The sequence below is a fragment of the Eucalyptus grandis genome, chromosome 9 (assembly GCF_016545825.1).
Source record: "Eucalyptus grandis isolate ANBG69807.140 chromosome 9, ASM1654582v1, whole genome shotgun sequence".
Classification (NCBI taxonomy): Eukaryota; Viridiplantae; Streptophyta; class Magnoliopsida; order Myrtales; family Myrtaceae; genus Eucalyptus; species Eucalyptus grandis.
In genome coordinates, this window is record NC_052620.1 from 14,889,333 (window position 1) to 14,904,487 (window position 15,155).

Consider the following 15,155-nt stretch of genomic DNA (forward strand, 5'->3'; position numbering starts at 1 on the left):
ATGTCAAACTTCTGGAACACAACAGAAGTTGGGAACTCCCTTCTCCTTGGAAGATTTCCTGGAATTCTAAAGCACTGGTGAGAGCTAGCTTTCTGTCCTGAGAGTGTTTGAAGAGAATTCTAACTACAAAAGGATTTGAAGAGAAAAAGAATGGTGTTAGCCAATAGATGTTTTCTTTCTAAGCAGGTCAAAGAATCTGTTTCTTCATATTCTTTTTCATTGTGCAGGGTCTGACAATCTTGGAGTGCATTTTTCTTGGTCAGTTGGGCTGTGGTGTTCTGTTAGAGAGGAACTTGCTTGTTGAGGGTTGAATTCTCCTTCACATTGGAGAAGCCCTTCCGGTTGTAAAACCAGCATCCATTTTGTTTGGATGGATGGCTTACCACATTACTTTTTCTGCATTGTGGTGGTGCCCTTTAGCTGGTAAGATTCTTCAGTTGCTTAGATTTGTTATAGTTTGTTTATGAATAGGAGGCATAATTTTTTCTTTTCTGTCAAAAGATTTTCATTATAGACAATCATTTACATCAACACTTGAGTGTTGTGAAACTTTCAGGAATTTTAGATGAAAAAGACTCAAGTGAATGAGCTGCAAGATTTAGATTAAGCAAAAAGTATAAGTCAATTCAGACAGCAATAATCTTCACATCCTTTCTCCTGTTTGAATGGACTGATTAGAGTCTGGGTGGAAGATGAAATACTAAAATATTCTGCAGGGAAGTATAGAATTTAGTGTTTATCTCCATCTTGGTTGGCAGTAAGTGGATTTTTCACTGTATAGTTGTTGAACAGTATGCGCTTTGACTATGTTTAAGTTTAGCTGGTTCCTACATAGGGACATCACTATTACTATTTGTAATTTTTCTTACATTATGATTTATTCCTTCTAATTTTAATGTTAAGGATTATGTATGTGTCTAGAAAATTGTGTAACATAGTTTCTGAGGCTTTTGCAATACATCATATAATCGCTTCATGAGATTAATCAAGCTGTTATTGATGACAGATTTAATTTTGCTCTCTGCTAGTGTTTTAAAACTCGGTCTAGATTGACTAGTTCTATTGAGAACTCTTTCTATGTCTGATCTTGTTTACTTGTAGGAGCAGAAGAGGTACTAAGCCAGTCATTAAGTGGCCAAATCACTTTGACTTGGTTGGGCCAATTCTTAAGTCGTTCTGTACTTTCAAAATTTGGATACAGATATAAAGAGACTTTACAAACTAATTGTCTTGTTTAACATCATTACTCGTAGTAATGATAAAGTAGTAAATCATAAATAAGTTCAATGTGTAACCAACTATAAGTTAGATAAGTGCATATCACTTTCTATTTGTTTGAAAGAAATCATATTGTAGCCTTCACTTTCTACCTTTACAAATTTCTTCAATCTTTATTGTCTTCGGTAATGCTACCGTTTGGAACTTAAGTTCTGACCTCATTTAAATTGGAAGCAGACATCAAGCGGGTTCTTTTGATCTGTTTCTTTTTAAAAGATTGCTTGTAGCCATAAAATATAATCACATAATTGATCTAGTGTATCTTTAGATATAGCAGAAATTTTCTTGATGTCGTGGGAACTCTTGTGATGGAGTATATTGTATTAAAAACTCACCTTGTAAATATGCTGGTTGTGAACCTGAGAATCACGCACTTGACGATGCTTAGATCTGATATCTCCAAACTTGAAAGAAATTCTCCTATAATATATTGTATTAGAAACTAACCTTGTAAATATGCCAGTTGTGAACCTGAGAATCACGCACTTGACGATGCTTAGATCTGATTTCTCCAAACTTGAAAGAAATTTTCTTATAATTAATAGATATGTCACTGGAGGGCCGTGGTGAGGTCTGACTTGTTTAAAAATTTTGCTAGGTGCCAATGCAATGGTTTTACTCCTTTGAAAATTTAAAAGTCAAGACAGGTTAATCTCTCAATTTCTTTTGACGTGTTGCTGCTTCACATGCATCTTTTGCCACTGCATCTCTTGTTCAATCACAAGCAAGGTAATGTAATGTTTTGACTCCCATTCAGCTGCTTGGTCAAAGATGTTGGTTGTGGTTTTGGATAAATTCTTTCATTCTCATACTTGCCATTAGGAAGTATTGGTTGTTTAGTTTCCTCTCTTTTTGGTAAAATTGTAATTCCCTGATTTGATGAGGGTGGGGAGTGACCGCCGGGACTGGAAGGCTTGGACAAGGTACGGCTCCTGGTAGCAAGCTTTTAGGATGGTGCAGAGGGCTAGTCCTCGGGTGAGAACACTATCAGTGGTATGGATGACCTTTTAGAAAATGCTTACTTGGGCTGCACTTACACCCAAAGTACACGAGTGTGAGGCTCAGAGTAGGATGAGCCAAATTGACCATATCTTGGGTTATTTAGGCCAAGGTCTCGAAATCATCTCTGTTGTTTATGCAGTTCTAGGTTGACATTTCAGTCATTCTTAAGGAAGTTCTCCTTCTATGGATTGGTCATTTTAATTATGTATCGTTTTGTCTATTATAGATTGCTTGTTATGGCAATGGGGAAATCATTATCTTGTTCTTTTGCTTTGTGGGTGGTAGACTAAGGTTAGTCTTTTTAGGTTAACTCATTGAGATGTTCTGGTCCAAGTCATATCACTTTTGAGATGGGGAGTCATTATAGCATCACTCTCACTTTTAATGGAGACTATCTAAGAGCAATGTGGCTCTACTGTGAAGAGATCACTCTGAGTTGCTTTTTATGTTTGATTCTTCTTTTTAGTTTCAATTTAATGCAACTGTTTGTATTATTTACTATGACAATATAAAGGAATCTCCTTTCTATTGTTTTTAGACTGAGTAGGGGTGATTCAGCAGTGTTGCTCCAGCTCTTCTGATTTAATAAATGGAAGAACAGAAATCTAGTTAATGATGCTACAGCCTATTGGTTTATCTGACAATAATTAATTCTTAGGAGCGAAACAATTCTTCCCAGGGACTACGTTCAGGTACTACACTCTTCCTGAAGAAGCTGCCTTCTTCTATTTCCTTGCATGTCTAATTCTGTGGTATTTGTCTATCTGCTTAAGCCCTGACAAGATTGATACCCGGGCTATGTAACTTTGTACCTTTCATGTAATTTATGTCTTGAAGAAGGTATAATTCTTTCCTTTTATATCTCTACCTGAGCATCAGCTATATGATAAATATTTTGAATTTACATGATATTATTCCATGCCCTATGTTACAACATATCTTAACAAGTGTCTTTCGTGTTATTCTACTTTTTCCTGGACTATATCTGAGCCATGCTTTTTCCAAGAAGAATTTGAATTTGAAAGTCCAAGTGCCTTGCCACACGATGATTTCATGAGAAGAGGTACATTAGAATTCTGATCTCTTTGCTGCACTGAGAATAGGTAAAGGAGCTATCACACCAAAAGAACATTTTGATTCTTATCACAGTTTATCTGCTTGATTCATTCAGTCAATGTTATTAATGGTTTTATAGATTCAAAAATTGTTGCTTGAAGCACTTTCTTATCCTCTGTGGATGAAGAGTCATACAAAGACAAAATCTTCAAACTTGAGAAGTTACTCCTTTACATATAAATTTGAGGTTGCCACTGTGATAGATTATTGTAGGTTGAATAATGCATGTGAATAGTTCATTTGATAGATCTTGGGCTTGATTCAAATCAAACAGGAACTGCTCTTAGTTACGCATTGCATTTGTCCAGTGCTTTCTTACCACTGGCCTAAATTGCACTGTTATGCCTTTTTATTTCTCTGAGAATAAAACTAACTGTGAAGGCCTTACCCAGTTTTCACAGGTGATGATAGTATGGCAATGGAATGCTGAAACTATTTTATTAAGTGTTACAAAAGGGTTTGGGGCAAATAAAGTGTTTCTTGGGAAATAACATGTAATCTGTGGGGTTGGGTAATAAATTCTCGTATGCCATCATGCTCTGTATAGTAATCTTGCTGCTGTCATGTGTCGGTGAAAAAGCATCTTCAACCTATGTTCTAATACAACTGATGTCGAGATATGTAGAACCTAAACCTTCAAAATGCAGTAATCTGATTCTGTCATTGCCAAGAAACACCACTGGGGGCTACTCTCTGCTAGAAAGACTACCATATGCATTAATTGTTCACCACAAAATGGCTTGTGTATGTATGGTTGTTATGATGCCGAGATATATAGAGCTTAAACCTTCAAATGCAGTAATACAATTCTGTCAAAGCTAAGAAACACCACTAGGGCTTCACTATCCTAGAAAGACTGCACTATATGCTTTAGATGTTCACGGCGAAATGGCTTTTGTTTGTGGCAGTTATTTTAGTGGTTAGATAGCATGCTGATCCCTGTTCAAGACTCAATGTATTACATGTCTTCAAGCTAGGGATTTGGATCCTCTCAATATGGAGGGTAAATTGCTATTTTCGATTTACCCCCAAGAGAGGCTGCTAGATCATGCGATACGATCTACAATGAATTTCAATTAAATTTGAGAAGCAGTGAATTTTCAAGGTAAAATGAGGATGAATTGATCATCAAAATTTTTGGAAATTTGGCATATTTAGGAAAGGTAAACTTTGTTACTAGCAGGATTTACCATTGAAACCCTCTTACTTCGCATGAATTGTTGGGAAACCTCTTATGATATTTTAAAGTTGACGAAACCATCTATTTAGTTGTTATCGAGTGAACTTGATATGAGGAATGCTGTGTGACTAGTAATGGTATAAAAAATACACAGTGATAAGACATCTACAAGCCGGATGAACTTCGATAGAGGGTGAACAAGTTCAGTAGAACAGCGTGTTCATGAGGACTTGGGGAGAGATGATAAGGTGAACAGCTAGGTAGAGTTTTGATCCCGAATGTTCTTAGGAAGACCTATAGATAGCAAATCGCAAATCAGTTTTGTGACGGACAGCTAGGATAAATTCATTGGATTGCTAATAAAGGCAACTCTGTAGGAGATACTCATCATGTATTATATTAGCTGGATAGGAAGACCTAGACATCTTTTCATTTGATTTTGGAGATCATAGAAAAAGATTTGTGGCTAAGGTCAAGGTCTGGAATCATAACAAGAGATCTGAGATCGAATCTAATCAGTGCTTGCCTATTTTGCTCACGCAGTTAACTTTATTTAGGGAAATCTCACTCTTGCCAGGAAAATTTAATTGCTTGGGCGGCCAGAGTTCCAGCTTTTGTGTCTATTGATGCCAACGGCTATTTCATCTTCTTAAAGATTCTCCAACGGCTAATCAAAGGACTATATAAGAAGCTTAGATCAAACTGAAGGAGTCAGCAAAAAATTGAGAAAGCTACACACATCTAATATTGTCACATGCTTTTCGATTATGGCAACATGATTCTGCTCATTTGTGATTCTGTCTGTTAGTATCTCTTATTGATTGTAATCTGTGTTTTGAGAAGTGTACAAGTGTAATAGCAGTGCTTGTTTATTGATAGCGGGATCTATCGATTTTGGGCAGAAACAACAATGTTATAGTACCTTTTGAGATAACTAGTGGATTTCAGCCTTGTTGGTGGTTAGCTTGATATAAGCCAAACCAGTATAAAATCTGCTTGCAATATCTTCTTTCTCTTTACTCATTTTGATATTTATCTGATAGAAGCTTTTTGTATACGATATTCTCAAATTGTTCGTGCATCTATCAAAGCTTGATTTGAATTATCCCATGAAAATTTAACTCTTTAAATCAGCCTATTCACCAAGCTTGCATTGTTTGCCTAAATATGAATGCTCTTGCAATGATCTATTTTGTTTACTTTAACTAAAAAGCTCTCAGCTAATAATACTTATTTTTCTTTTTGTTTTTCTTTGGTTGTGCTACGCTCTGATGTTGCAAGATTACAACTATTCAGTTTTAACTTTAATAACTTGTTGAACAAAAAGCTATTATCCTAAGACACTGTTGAGAGTAATCTTTCACTCCCATTTCATTTCCATCAACATTTCCTATCCATTTCACATTACTTTGTGTGGCTTTTGGCTGCTGGTCGAGTGGCAAGTTTTGTTAATGGTGAAGGAGGTCTGGTGTACGAATATCTAGTGACTTTGTAATTTGTAGAGAATTCACTACAGTGATGTGATTTCTTCTGATTAATAAAGAGCTGCTTATATAAAAGAATGCTTATGCTCCTTCCTTTTCTATGTTGCTTCCACTTTGTTCTGCTCCATGCCCCCATTTGGTCTAGCATGGTTCCTTTGCAGGATGTCATAGTTGATGGTTATGGGGATGCATAGCCAGTTACTTGAGAATACTGAGCTTCAGAATATTATTATTATTGGGAATTCTAGGGGGCTTTTCAGGGACCTGCAATGGTAGAATAGACATGGGAGTGAAATTAGATGCAATTATTAGGAGCAAGTTGTTTATAATTGTGTTTGCTGTATCTCATGGCACTTCAGCAATGTTTTGCTGGTTCTATTGGATTTGCAGAACAAGTTTTGTGGAGTCAAAGTTGCATTGGAATTTTGAGTCATGTGACTTATGTGATAGTAAATTTGATGTCGCCTTGTGAAATTGCAATAGTGATATATTCCTTTTCCAGATCTATCTGGAAATTTTTTAATTGAAACTACCTGCTAGAGAAAGGTCATTAGATATATGATCAGTACCTAGTTAAATGCCGATTCTTGAAGTGTGAATGGGATGCGTCAGATCTTTCATGTATGTACTTATTCAAAAACGTGTAACGAGTCAATCCAATAGTACCTTTATTTACTTGGCGCTTAAAATTGTGAAATAAATCTGGACCATCATCATTTCCCCGGAACCTTACGAGAAGGTCGAGGGCAACCACGGTGGAAGATTCTATGTATAAGCATCAGATTGTGGATCATTAAAAAGTCTCAAACTATTTTCAGGTGTTAGATTCTCAAAAATGAGAATTGTTAATGAGCTAATTGGCTATACACATAATGCCCCATCTTGGAAACGACGTCTGCTAGTTTCCATAACATAGTCATTTCACCAGCCATGCAAAGTTGCTTGTTGCATTCACCTTTTTTCCTTTTCCTGTCCTTTTGTGGGAATATTACAACATAAAGCTAGCCTTTAGTATAGCGGGGAACCAACTGATTGGACCGGACCTTTAGAAATCATGGAGTTGAGCACTCTTTTAAAAATTTTCAGGCTTAGTGTTGTTTTCAAATGGAATATGGCGCGTTACTTGTTTGATTTTGATGTCAGATTATCGTAACAGAAGCATGACACCTTTTTACATTGACTCTGCATCTGTCCGTGACTTCAGAGGAAGTTTCCTGGGCATTTCACAGGTTATATCCTCGGTCAGCGAATTGATGATCTACAGGTTTTGTGTTCCACAAATGGAGAAGGAAACTTACAGCGGTAGGCACGAACCTGTCATCTCGAAGGTAAGGTAATCAGACCAGATTTGCTTTGGACCCAAGAGATTAATTTTCAAGGTGAGGCATCATTTTCAGTGGTGTCACAAATACTGCACGTCATTTCGATCGCTTAAATAAGCAACATCTTTGATTTTGATATAGCATCCTGCATTTTACAGATGATATCATTCCCTGCAGTTGCCCCAATTGAAGCTTGTAGTTGAGTGCTAGAAGAAGACAGGACTTGATGATCTTAGTAACTTCCCCAAGAAATGAATTCAACTTGGTAACAAACGATCGGGCGAAAATTGTTGCCTGATCTCATCTCGCTTTACTCAAATGCTGTTTCGCTTTGAACTCATGCGATGGTGAAAGAGGCAAATGTTACCGGTGTCGAACCGTAGAAAGATTCAATTGCGTGAAATGTGGGTTTTATTTAAGTCCCAACTGTCGCCGAAGTCGACCCAGATCGAATTTGGTGGTTCATGTGACTACCCAACTTGCTAGGGATCCTTTCAAGGAAAGAAAGCAAGCATTGCCTCTGCTTTACAATCCCTCCTAAGGTTATGAGAGAACAAAATAAGAATGTACAGGGCCCCATCCAAAAGAGCGATGCTGACAATTATATATGGATTACAGAGTACACGGAAAAGTCAAATACAAAGCTGCCCATAATGTAGAATCGTCTAGAGGACACAGGAAAAACACTGATATCTCAAATACAGACACGTACAATCATCAACATGGGAACAACCAGGAAGTGGTTGGACTCTAATTTCTCTGATTGTTTCCACTTTTTCTTTATTTCTTTCCCTTCCTGAATCATAAACAACGCGGCTGCTAACAAACGAAGAAGATGGACGGATCGCAGCAACACTCGTCGATGAGGCAGCAGCAACAGAGAGCCGCAAAGCTGCAACCAACCAACAAAACATCACCAATTAAATTTCTCTCGCAACCATGTGAAACATCAAAATCTTGCTGGCCGAGAGAGAGAGAGAGAGAGAGAGTATACCATCCTTCAAGAAAACCCGGCTCTCTTCTGGGAGGAGGAGCAGCATAGTACTGGGGAGGCGCTTGTACGGGAGGCCCTTGATAGTACCCTGCAAACCCAACCACCCACCGCCGTGCAAGATCAGACATGAACATGGTTGAAAGAGAGAGAGAGAGAGAGTACCTTGGCCTTGAGCAGGGTAACCTTGAGCAGGGTAAGGATAAGCGTACTTGGGGGGTTCGCTCATTTCTGGCGACTTGGAGGAGGAGACCCAAGAGAACTTTGCAGAGACTTTTGGTGAGCTCTTCTCGGATGAACTTCGCAAACTGAGCAATGATTGCTACAGAGATACTCCTTGTGTTGGCCTCGGGTCCTGTTTTTATGGCAGCATTTTCAGCATGAGAAGTAGGTAAATGCAGAACGGCATCGTATAAGACCTGGCCCCATGACTTGAAAATTGAAAATTAAGAGCATGTTTGGTAATCATTCCAACGAAATCAAATTTTGATTTTTGTTCTCAAAAGTGATTTTATAATAGAATGGTATTTGGTAAATATTTTGCCCCTGAAAACAAATTTTTTTATTTTTTTTATTTTCGGAAATAAATTTGGGACAAAATCAAAAATTAAAAAAAAATTAATTCTTGTTCCCGACGAATGATCCGAGCCACTTAACATATGGATCCCACATAAAACTCATATAATTCAATGGTCAATATCAACTGAAATAGGACCACGCTGGTATTGCATTCTCATTTGACCGCCTCATTTTAATTTCTGGCCAAAAAATGACTGCCTTATATAATTGTTATCGCATGGTTTACGCTTAGCTCAAAATTTTAGATTATTATTGAAGTTGTAATATAAAAACTAAGAAATATTGCATGTGAATTCACGCATCAAGATGTTGCGGAAGTTTAGGAGTTTAGAATTTAAAAAAGTCAAAGCGAGTGGTTTGCAAGATCTAAATTAACCAAAAAAAACTAAAAAAGGGGGTAAAAACTGATCCAGCTTTATTTAAAGTTCAAGCAAGGTATAAAACGCGTAACTTTGGCTTTTCCACCGAAATTGTAAATAGCTCTTCAAATCTCTAAAAAAAACTTAATACGTAACTTCACAGGTCAATTGTTATATATTGTAAAAGTCCCAAGTGTTTCACGTTTGAGAGTCAAAATGCATATGTCGAAAAATTAATATTAACAATAAGATAAAAATTAAAACTCAATTCAGACATACTAGATGATTTGTGCCATTAAATTACAAAATCTATATCCAATCAGATGATTCTTATGCTTTGTTCTTATGTGCACATGAATTTTGCCATCGTTGTAGTTTACACTTCTTAAGCTGCACTTGCATAATTCTACTACGTATGAGATCAAAATATATTAATTATTATGTCACATGGGTATCACATGAGATCTACTATTATCTCTTGATTGGCATGACTTTGGCTTGTACGTAACTATTTAGGCAATTTCGATTTCCTCTTGCTCTCACTTTCATCCAATTCAAATTCAAATTCAAATTCAAATTAATTGACGTGGAAGCGTGGCGTCCTAGAAAAGATTATCCAAGGCACGGCCTTTCCTGTCTTTTTGACTTTTTGTTTTACGTTCGAAGTCGTTCTTTCGTGCTTGTCTAATCGGTTTCTGTTTCTTTCTTCCTAGCTTTCTTTCTTATCGTTTCTTTAACTGGGGGAATTTTTATGTGCGTCAGTGATCACCAATTTCCTTTATTTAAAAAAGAAAAAATTAGGGCAAGGTTCATCGAAATCGAGATCCTTCGATCGCGACGCGGACAATAGAATATTATTGGACTTTGCCTCCTCGTTTGCGTTCCTTAGTTTACCACCTTGGCTTCCTTTGAATTTGCTCTTGGACCAAAGCGAGAAATACTGAAGTTCATATTGTCAATGCATTAATTAAATGATGCGACATATAATAAGTGGTCATTTAAATTAGTTGATATATTTACACCGGTACAGAAACCAGTGAGGTAATTAATGGCTCAGATGACGACGTCTTTTAAGGAAAGTAAGTACTGTCTTTTTAGATAGCCACAAGAAAATAGATTTTATTCAATTTTTTCATGATTAAAGTGAAGAAAATGGACTTTTGAGGACAGCTCATCTTGTCCCTTAGATTGTCCCTCTACGGACCCCACCCCAGTTTTCAAGTTGATTTTCATCTTCTTTCTATATTTTCGGTGATTTATGACGCGTTTAGTAATAATTTTATTTCTGATAATAATTTTTTATCAAAAATAATTTTTTTTATAACAATTTATAAATATAAGAATGTGCTTGATAATTGCACAAAATTTCTATATTCGAAATAGAAATGCGTTGTGTAATTTTGTTGTTCCTTTTAATTTTAAAATATTTTTATTATATTTTCCTTTTTTTTCTTTTTTTTCTCCTTCTTCCTCCTTTGTGGTTGGTTCTTTGGCCACGACGGCGGCCAATGACCGACTAGGCAAGGGCTGGTGAGCTCGCCTGGCCAACGCAAGGCCTGACCTTGCCTAGGCGGTGTGAGGTCAGCCTTGCCTTGGCCGGTGAGGCTCGGCCTTGCCATGGCTCGGTGTTGTTAAGGGCTGCAACACTCCGGCGAGGTCGTCAGCCAATCACTAGCCATGACCAAGGTCGACGACTAGCCAAAAGGAAAAAGAAGGAAAGGAAAGAGAAGAAGAGAAAAGAAAAAAATTGTTCTCGGAAACAATGAGCTACTTTTTTCTACTTCTTATTTCTATTTTAAATTTATTCTCGAAAACAAAAAAAAAAGATTTTTCTTTTATTTCCAGAAAAAAATTTTATTAAACAGATTTTATTCTTTTTTTGTTCATTGGAACAAAAAAACAGAAATAGTTGTTTCGGGGAACAGAAATAGTTTTTGCCAAATAGGTCCTTAGCCTTAAGCCTTAAGCTTTTTTTTTTTCAAGGTAAGAAAAGGAACAAGACTCGATTTTACATCATTACTCTCTTAATAAAATGTTATCTAATCTCATCCCCTAACAATGAATGAAGCAAATCTATTGGTGGCCTGTCTAATACATAATTATCACTTGCATTATGGGCTGGATAATAGAATTTGCTAGTCAATTTGCATATGCATTTCCTTCTCTAAAATTATGGAGAATCTTAACCTATTAAATATACTTAAGCATACTTTCAATTTGAGATATGAATATGTCACCAAAACGAAGCAATGGAGTTGATTTTTGAAGCAGAGAAATGGCTGCTCACAAATCCATCTCCACGATACGTTTGATGAGCAATTTCGCTTTCATGTTTTTGGAACATTTGCTTATTTGATTTGCATTGGAAAAGGAAAATAATCTCTTACATTACATGCTTGGAGAACACAAAAGCTTTCGATCCTCTTAACAAGTCGCTCACTCTTACACCAAAGTCATTAGTGAAAGTTTTCCTTAAATGATAACTCTTTATATGTGGTGATTGGCTTATTGGTACGAATCTCACATTGGAGGTATCTTCTTTTTTGTAATTTATAACTTCTTTAATATTCCAAAATTTTGCTCATTAATTTTATGATTTTGGGGTCCCTTTTTTTTCTTTTTTCTTTTTTGGAGAAAATGTGAATAAGATGATAACATGGTCGGCGCTTTTCTTGCGTTGTCAATAAAGTTGGGAAGCGTGGGGGCAAGAATCATGTGGTGAACTGGATGGCAGTGCTTTTCCGTCGAATTTGACTGTGATTTTGTTTCGGCTAAAACCGTGTGGGTCTTGGCTCAAAAAAGTAAAAAGTAGGACCGCCGAATCGATCTTACTAGTCCTCGCATCGACGATATATCCAGATTCAGCTTGATATTCATTACAAAAGAGTCCGAATTTGACCTTCTCTCTTGCTTATCTTGCGCTCTTTGATTTGCACGACCTATATCCGATGCAAATTTATTATGTACACATGTGAGTGGTGTAAAAGAAAGAAATCTTATATATGCTCTCTTTGTTTTGTGAAAGATAAATGATTTGAAATGTATTTTTCGAAAAAAGATCACTTGTATCACTTGAAATAATTAGTTAATATAAACTTTTTTTTATTATCGATAACAATTTATTTCTAAACATTTTCGCAAACGATAAAAATATTTTTCGTTTATTTGTTTTTGTAAGAGAAACAAACAACTGTTTTCAGGAAAAATATTCTCCAAATTATTTATTTTTCTCGAAGCAAACAGAGCCTATATGTCTATAGATAAAACGAGTGATTACTACTGCTTAAGTGAGCATAATTAAGTGGTTTAAGCCTTTGGGTATTGGTAAATCGAACTAAATTTTCCATTGGCTCGAATTATTAGCTTTCTCTTGGATTTCCCTATCAAAGGTATTGAACTTCTATGGGGCTATCCCAACACTTTTTAAACTTCGAGAGATGAGTTCAAACATATAGGTGTGACCCTGCAATTAGGAATTTAATGTGTGGTTTGGACTAGTGATTTGCCTTGATAAATAATATCATCTTGTAACAAGGAAATTTATTGCGTAAAATCTCATGAATTTGACACTGATTCATAACAATAGCTGGACTTTCAAAAGTTACGGATTACCCCATGAATTTTGATTTTTATTGTAGCCACTGGTTTTGACACTCGCATACTTACCCGAAAATGGATTTGCTAATTTTTCTTTACCAAAGTAAGCTCTATTATATGGTTAATGACGTAAGAAAATGGCAAAAGGATACAAGAAGTGTCAAAAGTTTTATACGATGCTCACCTTAGTGTCAACAAATTTCTGCCCAATCACTTAAAGGTCAATTCCAATTTCGGTTGCTGAAAATTTGACATAGCAATATTTGTCAATTACCTCGATCGATGTGGCTCGCCGGCGCGCTCAGTCAACAATAATAGCCCTAAACGACATCTTCTACATCTTTGTCCTGAATGTAGACCCTAAATTTTGTTTGCAAACAAAATTAGGACAAGCTAGGGTTTTTCACCAAAGCGAGTTAATCCAAATTTAAAGCGAAAAAGTTAGGTGGTTGTTCACCAAAGTGAGTTGTTCGAAAGTATTTTCGGGGAGGAACTTAAGGAATATTATAAGATTTTATGTTTTGTAATTGATAGGTGGACCATCACATGATATTACATAAGCACTAAAATGTCTATTAAATGGCTAATTTTCATCCTTCAACGGTGGAAACGATGAACATATGAAATTGTTAAGCATTTTAGGTACGTATAAAATAATTAATAACATTTATTTTAGGATCCATTGATCTATTTTCATGTTACATGTAATTAATATATTGAAAATCGAACACTTTCTTACTATTTATCCTTAACAAGCACTCCAAAAACTCGTTAATAACAAACACACATTATATATAAACACACACAGATACGTACGCGCGGGCACTAGTGGACATTAGAAAAAGGTTGTCTAGCGAATTAATTCGGCATCAGTTACTTAATTAACTAAAGAGGAGCAGTCGGGACTCGTGCTGAGAGTTTCGTACGCTTGCCAAGGTCAACAACACCTTCTATTGTGGAGTGGTTCCATTTGGAGTGGTTGGAACTTATGTCTGAAGGACCCCAAGGAAAATTGGTCCACAAAATTCAATATCATCGTGATTTGGTTCGCATTATAATATCAAGTTATGAACAAAAAAGAGAGGTTATATTTGAACTTCAATAGATTAGATTAAAAAAATAAACAAGGGGCACTTTAGGGACTTTGTTAATTAGTCCACCAGCCTTATTTTTGGAGGTTCCAGTGTATACACTTTGAATATCAATGTAGAATAGTCATTTTACCTAACATCTCATATGAAATTAAGTGACGCACATCATCTCTTGAGATTATCACATATTGACAATAACCCAATAGAAAAAAGGATCAACAAACTAGTTTCACTAAGATTCAAATTACGAGTCCCAAACGATGAGTCCACATGAATTCGAATAGTCAAAATTGAGGTGTTTATGTCACTTATAGATGAAGAAGCGTATGGATAATTGCCTCTTCTAATTATCTGAAAATATAAATATTATTATGAATTTTACTATCAGTATGAAAAACCTATTGCTTATTGATTGACATATCTACACAAGCATAGTTACATAATTGAATCCATTCACATGTCGGCTGTCCTATAATGGAAATGTAAATGATTTTATATATTGATAGCGGAACTAATAAAAATATAAAAAATGAAAAATAAATGTATAAACCGTTGGTCCATCTCTCGTCAGTAGCCCCATCTACATTGTACCCTACCTTAGCCCCTACTGGGTTGTGTGGTCCAGCCTAAACGAAAAAGATTACTCATGAAAGAGACCCAAAGCTGGGCCTTGACCTTAAGGCCAGGTTTTGGGCCTTGTGTTGGGCCACACGGCCTGAAGCAAATTCCTCGAGAGCGTGGGGAGATTGTATTTTCTCCACACAAGAAGGTAAATGCCCAATACACATATTGACCAGCAATATGAAAAATCACCACTGGGGCATCACGCCTAATGGTGAAAAATCACACGGCTTCGTTTGTCAACTCGTTTCATTGAAGTGCACGCCGTCTTAGTACTTAATTTCCATAATTAGCAAAGCTGATTAGATGGACAGGGTCATGTGCTTAATTCCTCTCTCCGCAAATTCACACATCGTGCTATCTAGTCTCGGCACTTATGAATGAAAATGCATTTTATATACGACTCACACAATTGAAGTGGTGCGACCGATCAATCTTGTAAATAGCCTTGTGAATTTTGTAAAAATCTCATGTGTGGATAGTCTTTGCAAAATTACAAGGCCCATTTGCTGAGCTGGTCCAGGTGAAACCCAGC

At 36.3% G+C, this 15,155-nt stretch overlaps 1 protein-coding gene across 1 annotated transcript; it reads right to left on the reverse strand.

Annotated features, from left to right (window-relative positions):
- Positions 1-7,949: 7,949 nt before the first annotated feature.
- LOC104418374 (cysteine-rich and transmembrane domain-containing protein WIH1) lies at positions 7,950-8,739 on the reverse strand. Its single transcript, XM_010029695.3, has 3 exons — positions 8,539-8,739; positions 8,377-8,464; positions 7,950-8,274 (listed from the first exon to the last, which is right to left on the reverse strand). Exons 1-3 carry the CDS (start codon positions 8,600-8,602, stop codon positions 8,202-8,204), a joined length of 225 nt encoding a protein of 74 aa, XP_010027997.1. The 5' UTR covers positions 8,603-8,739; the 3' UTR covers positions 7,950-8,201.
- Positions 8,740-15,155: the final 6,416 nt, after the last annotated feature.

Excerpts from the sequence above, each read along its gene's own strand:
- LOC104418374 (XM_010029695.3), bottom strand. The coding sequence starts at position 8,602 with ATGAGCGAACCCCCCAAGTACGCTTATCCTTACCCTGCTCAAGGTTAC. Across the intron at positions 8,465-8,538 it reads TTACCCTGCTCAAGGCCAAG|GGTACTATCAAGGGCCTCCC; the intron begins GTACTCTCTCTC and ends TTGGGTTTGCAG. Across the intron at positions 8,275-8,376 it reads CCGGGTTTTCTTGAAGGATG|CTTTGCGGCTCTCTGTTGCT; the intron begins GTATACTCTCTC and ends GGTTGGTTGCAG.